Here is a 10318-nt window from a genome sequence, read left to right on the forward strand (position 1 = left end):
AAGGAGACGGACAAAGAAGTAGGTGATGAGGAGCAGATGATAAGACAAGAGGAGAAGGTGACAAGAAGGAGAGTAGGATAGGAGTAGGCAGTGACAAGGAGGTGATGAAGTACGTGGGGGATGAGTGGTGATGACAGGAGATGTCACAAGACTGAAGCAAGTAAGTGGTGACGATGTGACGATGACACAAGAGGAGACACCGGTCACAACTCTTCGAGTGTAAACATGCTGACTCCTTGAGCACCTGGGCACAGTCTGATGCCCTTCCTGTCCATAAGTGTGCTAACGGCTGGCCTGTGTGCCCCTGACACGTCATGCCACTGAACTGCCCACTCGTAATCCTGCTGCACACCCACCATAGCCGCCAGCTGGGCCGTAAGCCTGCCAAGCACAAAGAGGACCCCAAAGACCCGTCTGTCACGTGCCTGCCACACAGCTGGACCGTTAGCACATCTCACAGTTCTCGTTCAAATATAAACGTCAGATTGAGCGCTCTGCCCAGGCGGTGGGCATATTACCAAATACTTAGCAGAATGCCAAAGCAGGCCTGGCACCTCACTCTCCTGAGGTAACGAAAATGCCACCTGTAACTTAGCTGTGTCTCTGCTTAATTTGGCCCGACCGAGTTTGGGCTGCTCCCACCGCTGCCACCACTCTCAGTGCCTTTAGACGAGTTCAGACCACCACTGTAAACTGGGAAGAAAATGATGATGAAGAGGCAGAGCATCAGGATGAAGACCGTCCACAGCAGGCACCACAGGTTCAGGTTGCACCAGTTGATGAGCCTCTGGGAGCGAACGGTGACCAGACCACCAGGCTGAGGTGGCTCCGAGGGGGGCAGAAGGCTGATCACGTGAACGTTTTCCCTGTCACGCCCCTCCGGGATCTTGGCATTGCAACAGTACAGCTGGGAGCCTTCTACCCACGCCCGACAGAGGGCATCTTGCTGGGATCGGGGAAGCTGGGAGACCACCTCCATGTTAGCCAGGAACTGGGGTGCTCCTCCCACGGGCACCGAGGTGGAGGTCCTGCACAGGGGGCACAGAAAGGTCTGCGAAGGCTTCAGAAACAGGCATATCTGGCACAGGCACTGAAGGCAAAAGGTGTGCGAGCAGACGGGCAACTTGAGGGGCATCCGGAAAGCATTGTTATAAGGCTGGAAACAGATGGGGCATTCGGGGGCCGAGGACTGTGACTCCGCCATCCTCACGCGAAGAAGTTGGCAAACAGAAAGCTTCTGGAAGCCACTGCTGGGGTGGGCAACTACAGCTGTCAGCCTTTTGTGGCCACTTGGTGTCCTAATGCTGAGAATCAGGGTGGACCCCACCCCGAGCGGGAGGGTGTGAAGGTCAGGTGGTAGTCGAGTCCACTTCCTCAGAATCAAAGATCAAATGGTGAGGTCGGTGCAAGTGGGCACAATTAGATTTTGACCATCAGGGGCCATTAGTGGTCCTGGGGGACAGGATTAGACATCGCCTTGAATCCTTGCGTGTCTGCCATAAGTCTCGATGTCCACTTGCTGGGTTGGTCATAAAACTTGATGAAGGTGAGTGCCAGGTGACCAACTCAACCTGTCGCTCAGGTGCTGAAAATGAGGGGCAGTTGATGATCCTCACAGTTAATTCATGGTCCAGGCTGCAAGTAGGTGAAGTCCAGGCAGTGAGTGGACAGAGCCGTGGTCATCAAAAACGTGCCAAAGAGACCCGTGTCCAGATACTAAGTTGGGTTCACCTGCAGTCCAAGTTAAACTCTCTCTGTGCCCACCACTAGTCCAGGCTATTAATATCCAGCTGCTGGAGTGACCCTGTCGCTCAGGTGGTAGACATCAGGGTGCAAATAAAGATCCTCAGGGTAACGTTGTGGTCCAGAGTTTAATCAGCTGCCATCCAGGTGGTGAGTGGACATGTCCACCTCTAGTGTGAGGCCCTCTTGAAGTTCAGATGATCAGCTTTGAATTTCAAGAAACAAAGTGCTCAGAATCCACCTGTGCCAAGGTAACCAGTAAATGAGGGTGCAAGTGGTGATCGTCAGGGTCACCTGGTTGTCCAGCCTTCAAACAGATAACATCCAGGTGGTAACTGGACAGACCATGAGCCTCGGTCTCCAGCCGATAAGCTCCAATGTCCACCTTCAGTCCATCTTGTGTGTGTTCCTTCTCAGATTCCCCATGCAGTTCGGTTTGTGAACACCGAGGGTCCCTCACGTGTCCTACGCCTTTGCTGGTCAATAGCAGGGTGCAAGGTGAGTGGCCGGCTGGCGCAGAGCGACTGGAGAGACGACCGCCGGCCGCTGCTGGAGACTCGCCTGGTGATTGCTGAGCCCTCGCGTCTCACATGGCAACTTCTTGTTGTGTCAACAGCTGTGAGCGAGCAGCGGGCTGGCTACCCTGGAGTCTCGCTTTTCTGGTTCCTTCTTTCATTGGTGGGCTGCGGAGAAGACGCTGCCTCTGTCCGGCGGCCGACGCCTCGTAACCTTATCTCAAGGTGCGCAGTGCATGTGACGTAAGGTGCCATTGTGTGGAGCTGCGGCTCCGCTTCCCAGGTGATCTGTCATGAAGCGCCGCCTGGTGGTGACTGCTGGTTTCAGGAAAGATTCCTTCATGTCGTCGCCCACTTTGAGGCGCCCTCTTACCATTCTAAATATGCCCTGCTACAGCAGCTCCAAACCCCATTGTGAGGTCACCCCCCTCCCCACCACCCCCACCGGCCAGTGTCAGGGGTCCAGGAGGGAAGTGGGGTCCAGCTGCCCAAATGAAACATTAGTGAGGCCCTGTGCTCAAGGCTGCCCCCTGGTGCCAACACTGACCCACCCACTCGCTCGCTCTCTCGCTCGCCCTCATTTGCCTGCACGGCTGCCATTTCCTCAAATGTTCCCAGAATATTCAAATAGGGAAGAACAAGCGGCTTCATTCTGCCCGTCCGCCCTGCCAAGCGGGTGCCAGTGAACAGAGAGGAACGACCAACTGGACAGCAAAAGGGCGACCACCCCTGGATTATCAGCATCTCAGGGTGACGATGGAGTAAGAGGTCACAAGGGAGTGAGAAACACCAGCCAGCTGAGAGATATCCAGCAAAGGAAAGACCCCAAGGGACGGCTCCACGGGGCGGGGGGGGTTGGTGCTTATCGGTTTAAGAGAAGAGATCAGCTGCATTATGACATCCTGCAAGAAGTGACCACAGCTGAACAGCGGCCACCATCCATCTCAGATGTGACAGTGACAGGACTGACCTGATCCACACCTCATGTGACTCCTCATCATAGCCAAGCAAGAGAAAGACCACCAAAGGGTAAGCCGACCTGACTGGGTGACGTCTGCATCAGGAGTGTCTGAGGGTGAGTAGTCTAGCGTGCCACTAGCTTTTGATCGCCGGCCATGTCACCTCTTGGGTCCCCTCCTTTAGCGCCTCTTGATGATGAACTCTTTGGGTGCACAGAGGTGACAATCGGCACTGGGACCACCAACCAGTGCTATCATGGCTGCCAGGCCTCACTGAGAAGTGGGGTCTGGCAGTGACGCCTCCTTCTGGCTAAACAGTTCCATGTCCTTTGATTTGTGACCTGTGCTCTGCTTGGACTATTTTGAAAGCAGAGCTTATCTTCTTACTGCGTTCCCAATGAAAGGCGCTATATAAAATGGCAAAGAGTGACCAACATGACCTGTGAAGCAGTGGATGAAAATAAATATCTGCTGCCACTGAGGCCCCCTCAGACCCCCGAGGAGCACCAGTTAGGCAGAGGTTGTACTGGTGCCTATGGAGGGTGCAGTCTGCACTTCAGCCAGCAGAGGGCAGGCCACACAACACACTGAGGGGCACAGAGAAGTGAAAACAAAAATAAGCAAAAAAAAAACCCAAAAAAATCATAAATAAAAAATGCTAAAAATACCGAGAACAATCGCTGAGATCCTCGCTTTGGGTTTTTGAAAGGTCGCCCTTCCCAAACCGGCTGCTCTTGTTTTTCTTGCTGTGTTTTTCTTTTATTTCCTCATTTCCAGTGAACTGCCGTCTTTTTAATGTCGTTGAACCGTCAGCCGCTCAGCAGCTTTTCAGTCTGCAGTCACACGCTAACCTCCTGCCCCGACTACGTCTATAGAGCGCCTTTCATGGTGACTGTCCCCATGAAACAAGTTAAAGTCAGTTGTGGGACTTTTGGAGGGGACAGTGCCACCAACTGGGGATGTGACTCAGGCTCAGGGAGGCAGAAGTGGGATTTGAGCCCTGGACGCCTTCTCGACCACCTTAGTGTGGAATCACCTTAGTGGGTGGACTGGATCAGAAGGCCTGTTGGGGGGTGGGGGGGGTGTGTGGAGGTGCTGTTTAAGAACACTCTGGTGCAGCCTGGTGGCACCTGAAAAAAAAAGTGGCACTAAGACCACCCTTGGAGGGTGACAGGTGGGGTGACATCTCACATGGGTCAAAAAGGTGGAGGGTCATCTTCTGATGGCTACCCCATGACAGAAGGTCTTCTCATACTTTTAGAATCTTAAAGGGGAGGTGCAAAATCCTGCCCCCTACAGGAAGGGTACAGAAACAACAGTCTGATGGGGTGAGCTATGTAAGGCGCTATATACGTCTGTGTATATATATACACACATGATGATCAATTTATAAGGAACAAGCAAAGCTGGGGGTCCACGTTTAATAAGTGTTCTCATATGTGGATCAGATTATTAAAAAGAACAATAAGATGTTATGTTATATCATACAGAGTGTGCAGGGGGTGCCAATGCCACCAACCAGTGCCATCATGGCCAACAGACCTGACAGAGGAGTACCTTCTGGCAGAGAAGCCCCCTAGTGGTCATCGGGTGTTCTGGTCAACATGATACAAAAATGGCTGAGGAAGGGGACACAGCGTTTTAGGGACCCAATCAGGTGTGTGTGTGTGTGTGTGTGTGTGACCCAACCAGTGACTCGGGCGCACCGCACCACCTACTGGAGACTTTGAGGAAGTGCATTTAAAATGAGGGTCTTATGCAATGAAGGCAGAGCTGCATCAGACACTGGAGGGACTTTGCAGGCTGTATGGTCTCCTCTGGTCCTTAAGGGACGCGTGACGGACATCCAGCCATCGCAGCCTCAGTCGTTCTGTCCCACCCGAAGACACAGAAAGCCACCTGTAGTGTGAGAGTGGAGCTGGGGGGGGCCGTAAGTTGTGTCCTTCTAACATGCAGGAGGTGTCATTTATGTAATAACAAAGACGACTGCCGTCTCCGTGGCTCGGTCTCTAAGCCCCCGCCATATCCATCCCACCGCTCCCACCAGTTCATCCTACCTTTTATGGCTTCCTCCAGCCTGCAGACATCTGGTTGTGCGGCTAAATTATAAATAAAAACAAGCAAATGAGTCGGAAAGAGGAGATGATATCAAGGAGCCTCGTCGATATCGTTTGCATAAAAGCTTCTCATTTGCCAACGTTGCCAGTGCCAACTGGCAGGCATTGTTAGGGGCACACAGCTCTGCTGGCATGAATATGTCAATCTGTCTGTCCGTCTGCCTCTAAGAGCAGGGTATCCCGAGACACAAAATACTGAGAGGTCTCACAAGGGGCAAGGTGTAGGGTGCAAGGCACTATATACGACAGAGAGAGGTGGCATCTGAGACGTCCGTCAAAGCGTCTGCACACCACATCAGGCTGCAGTGTCACACAGAGAATTACGGTGGCACTTGCACTTTCTAGTCCAATACGGATCATGTGTGTCTGTGACATCAGGACAGTGTCCTGCAAGAAGCCACCGGTGTCACCAGGGAGTGTAATGAGGGGCAGGTGACTTTGGTGGGGTAAAGGAAGACATAAACATTCTCCACTAGGAGGCAGCATACAGTCAGCCTGGAGACACAGAGCACAGCGGCACCGTGTACCTACCACAGACCCTCACTAGCATGGTATCCAAGGGTGGTACCCTACCACAGACCCTCACTAGCATGGCATCCAAGGGTGGTACCCTACAACAGACCCTCACTAGCATGGCATCCAAGGGTGGTACCTACCACTGCCCCTCACTAGCCTGGCATCCAAGGGTGGTACCTACCACTGTCCCTCACTAGCATGGCATTCAAAGGTGGTACCTACCACTGTCCCTCAATAGCATGGCATCCAAAGGTGGTACCTACCACTGTCCCTCAACAGCATGGCATCCAAGGGTGGTACCCTATCACTGTCCCTCACTAGCATGGCCTCCAAGGGTGGTAGCCTATTACAGTCCCTCAGTAGCATGGCATTCAAGGGTGGTACCTACCACTGTCCCTCAACAGCATGGCATCCAAGGGTGGTACCCTATCACTGTCCCTCAACAGCATGGCATTCAAGGGTGGTACCTTCCACTGTCCCTCACTAGCATGGCATCCAAGGGTGGTACCTATCACTGTCCCACACTAGCATGGCATCCAGGGGTGGTACCTACCACTGTCCCACACTAGCATGGCATTCAAGTTTGGTACCTACCACTGTCCCTCACTAGCATGGCATTCAAGGGTGGTACCTACCACTGTCCCATACTAGCATGGCATCCAAGGGTGGTACCTACCACTGACCCTCACTAGCATGGCATCCAAGGGTGGTACCTACCACTGCCCCTCACTAGCATGGCATCCAAGGGTGGCACCCTCATAGGCTTCCTAAAGCCCGTGTGCCTAATTAAGCCCACCATCTCATATTCTTGTCCCTGCTACTCATTGAAGTAGCCATGAGAATCAGGTGGCTTATCTGTCCCTCAACAGGTGGCCTTGACGGGACTCACTGGGGTGGGGGGTGTGCCCCCTAGTGGCCAGGGATAACAGTTCTTTCTATCAGCGGCTGCCTGTCATGACTGTCTGAGGCTCACTTTGGTGTCTTAGGGGTTCACTGGGGTGAGTAAGTGTGCCCCCTAGTGACCAGGGTGGCTCATATGACCATCAGAAGCCTGGTCTGGTGTTCCGAGGGTCACAGAGTGAGTAAGTGTGCCCCTGTTATTCTGTACAGTGGCTCACTCTGGTGCCCCCTCATGGCTGAGCCCCCCTCCTTTCCCAAGCCCGGTGCTGCTCACTGTTGCGTCAGGGGCCTGTGTGGCGTTTCAAGGCCATCGGTCATCGCCGGCCATTTTATTTTTGGAACACTGCTGAGTATCCTGCTAGTGCTGGCGCGGTGCCAACGGGGAAGTGGTGAGCCAGCTTAGCCAACGTGGGCTTTGCCAATGTTTTGCAATTCTGAGCTGCCTTCGCAATGAAGGAAACTCCAGAAATTTTTAACGTTGCCTGCCATGAGTAGAAAAAAATAAATAAATAAAAAATGAATGCCTCATATGAAGAACAAGGAATAAACAGCAGCAACAAAAATAAAACACATCTGTGCCCAAACTGCCAGGCTCAAAACTGGTGCCCTGCTATGAGGCTCTGGGAAAAGCTCCTACCACCAGGGGGTGCTGCACATGTAGAGGTGAAGAAGAACTGTGAGCTCAGCAGTGTGCACCAGTGGGGACTGGAAACTTGAGATCCCACCTCTGCCTGCCTGTGTTACCTGTGCAGTGGGCACTTGTGCCCGAGTCTGTAGCTTCGATTGTGGCGTCTTTCCAAGGAGCCTAAAAGACGCTATAGAAGGGTTCCTTGTTACCTCCTTCTGTAGCACACAAGGAAACAAACTCGAATCACCAATAAAGTGAAAAGGTAGCATTTGTTGTACTCTTGTGACACAGCGTGTAGTGACGCAGCTCACCAGTAAGGGGTGCTATTGCTATACTGACTCAACTTGAGACTTAGGAAAGTCAGACACAGTGCCAACTGTGCAATCAACTGGGGTTCTCTGTGAAAGGCACTATATATAATGGTCTTCTGGTATTGTTGTTTGCACAAGTAATGCCCTTTGAACTTGAGCCCCCCCTGTGAAAGGCGCTATATTAGCATGGACTGTATTTTATTGTCCTTTTTTGGAAGTACTGCATTTTATATTAATGCTCCTTGTGAAAGGCACTATATATGACGGGCTGTATTTTATTGTCTTTTGTGTGAGTAATGCACTTTAAATTAGTCAACCCTATGAAAGGTGCTATATAAACGGGACATTTGATTCACCCTCCCATTAACGAGGGGATGCACTTTGAGATCCATTAACCGACGAAAGGCGCTATATCAAGGTGCATTATTCTGTGGCTTCATATCGTGGTCCCAGTGGTGGGTGCTACAGAACTGCTGTAACAGGTGGCACAAAAAACAGGCCCCTCAACCAGGTAACGTGCATGGAGCCAGTGTTACCTGTGAAAGACACTTTATACAAGGGGGGGCTTGGTTTTATTGTAATTTTGACATGTATTTTGAAAGGCACTATATACAAATGGACTGAATGAACAATTTAAGTGAGGCAGCTTTCTCAGTGAAAGGCGCTATATGATGAGGGTGTAAGTAGTGCACCCCGGCCCAGTCCTTCCTATTAAAGGTGCTATATAAGACGGTCGATATGTTAAGGAGGCGAGGCACCTGGAGACTGGGATTGTCGTGAAAGGTGCTATATCAAAAACTGGCGGATTTACATTTCCTGACGCAGTGAAGCAGGGCTCCCTCTGAAAGGCGCTACATAATCTGAGTGGTCTTATTTCCATGTTTGATTGTCTTTTGTACAAGTAATGGATTCTGAGCTACTGAACTGAGTGATGAATAATGAGCGTTGAGCCCCTCATTATATAGCGCCTTTCACTCTGACTTGATCCTTAGTCATTCTTGAGAAACTCATGACAGCCCCCCAAAAAAGGTGCTCAGTGAAGGTCACATCATACTCCCAGTGTTTCCCATGATGCTCTTTGTGACTTGCAGGTCTGCTCCGCCTGGAGATGACGGCCAATCTGCAGCAGGATGCCAAGGCCCCGCCCCCGAGTGACCCCCGCGATCTGGAATGCTCCATCTGCTTCAGCCAGTTCAACAACATCTTCCGGGCCCCCAAAATGCTGCAGTGCCAGCACACCTTCTGCCTCGAGTGCTTGGCCCGCATGAACGTCAAGTCGGACAACCCCCAGGCCATCCAGTGCCCGCTGTGCCGCAGCCTGACCTCGCTGCCCACCCTGGGGCTGCCCAAGCTGGACACCAATGTCACCATCCTGTCCTACCTGCCCGAGGCCATGCAGCGCGTCTACAGCATCCGCTTCGTCCGCAGCAGGGGGCGCCTTGTGGTCAAGCAGACCAACACCCGCAGCCTGCCCTCGCTGTGCACGGTCAGCCAGTCGCTGGACGTGGGGCTGCCGGACGAGCAGGGGGCTCAGGCCCAGGGCTGTGGTCAGCAGATGGGACGGATTAGCAGGACACGTTGGTGCCGCGTCCTCATCCTGCTCATCCTCATCACCTGTCTGGTGCTGGTCATCAGCCTCATTACAGTGCAGAAGATCTGACCACTGGGTCTGGGCCTAGTGGGTCATTTCTGAAGTGACCACATGGGAAACATGACACCTCAGTAGAGAGGCATTTCAGAGATGACCACTGCATGATATACCTCAAGGCTGACCACTGGGTCTGTGCCTGGTGACAAATGTCAGAAGTGACCATTGTGGAGAAATGACCACAACACCTGAGCCTAGTGTGGCGTTTCAGAGGTGACCACCACACATAAACGACCACAGAAGTGACCACTGCACCTGAGTGCAGCATGACATTTCAGAAGTGGACATCAAGGAGACGACCTCTGCAACTAAGCCTAGGGGGACATTTCAAAAGTGACCACTCCAGAGAAGTGACCACAGCCTGAGACCTTCCTGAGGGCTGACCACAACACCTCGGTCTACTACGACCTTTCAGAGGTGGACCACACTCTACAAGTGACCACCAAATGATACATCGGAGCTGACCACTGTATCTGGGCATCGTGTGACATTTCAGAGATGACCACTGCACATAAATGACAACAGCATGACATTTCAGAAGCGGACATCAAGGAGACAACCTCTGCAACTAAGCCTAGGGGGACATTTCAAAAGTGACCACTGCACATAAACGGCCACTGAAGTGACCACTGCATGAGACCATCCTAAGGGCTGACCACAGCACCTGGGCCTTTCAGAGATGGACCATACTCTACATGTGACTGCCACTGACCACTGTATCTGGGCATAGTGTGCCATTTCAGAGGTGACCACTGCAGAGAGGTGGCCCCAGAATGGGGTGACCATGGCACCTGGACCTAATGAGGAAGTGACCAAAGCCATGACGTGACTGGTCACAGAGTTGTCAGCATAGTGCAGTATGGCTATTCCACAGGGTGACCACTGCAGAGATGTGACCCTCATAATCCTCAGCCATGCTGTGACCACAATATGACCCAACAGAAAGCTGACCATCCATCTCAGTGTTGATAACTCACTGAG

At 52.3% G+C, this 10318-nt stretch overlaps 1 protein-coding gene and 1 long non-coding RNA gene across 2 annotated transcripts; one reads left to right on the forward strand and one right to left on the reverse strand.

Annotated features, from left to right (window-relative positions):
* Positions 1-3115: 3115 nt before the first annotated feature.
* On the forward strand, positions 3116-9924 carry LOC114657710 (RING finger protein 223). The gene is made up of 2 exons (XM_028809588.2): positions 3116-3333; positions 8781-9924. The coding sequence occupies exon 2, from the start codon at positions 8798-8800 to the stop codon at positions 9347-9349; it is 552 nt and encodes a 183-aa protein (XP_028665421.2). The 5' UTR covers positions 3116-3333; positions 8781-8797; the 3' UTR covers positions 9350-9924.
* On the reverse strand, positions 5952-6618 carry LOC127529249 (uncharacterized). The gene is made up of 3 exons (XR_007935914.1): positions 6441-6618; positions 6318-6399; positions 5952-6068 (listed from the first exon to the last, which is right to left on the reverse strand). It is a non-coding gene; the product is annotated as an uncharacterized LOC127529249 (long non-coding RNA).
* Positions 9925-10318: the final 394 nt, after the last annotated feature.

Source organism: Erpetoichthys calabaricus, chromosome 9 (assembly GCF_900747795.2).
Source record: "Erpetoichthys calabaricus chromosome 9, fErpCal1.3, whole genome shotgun sequence".
NCBI classification, from domain to species: domain Eukaryota; kingdom Metazoa; phylum Chordata; class Cladistia; order Polypteriformes; family Polypteridae; genus Erpetoichthys; species Erpetoichthys calabaricus.

Bases quoted from the DNA above. Each gene is read 5' to 3' on its own strand.
- LOC114657710 (XM_028809588.2), top strand. From the start codon at position 8,798: ATGACGGCCAATCTGCAGCAGGATGCCAAGGCCCCGCCCCCGAGTGAC.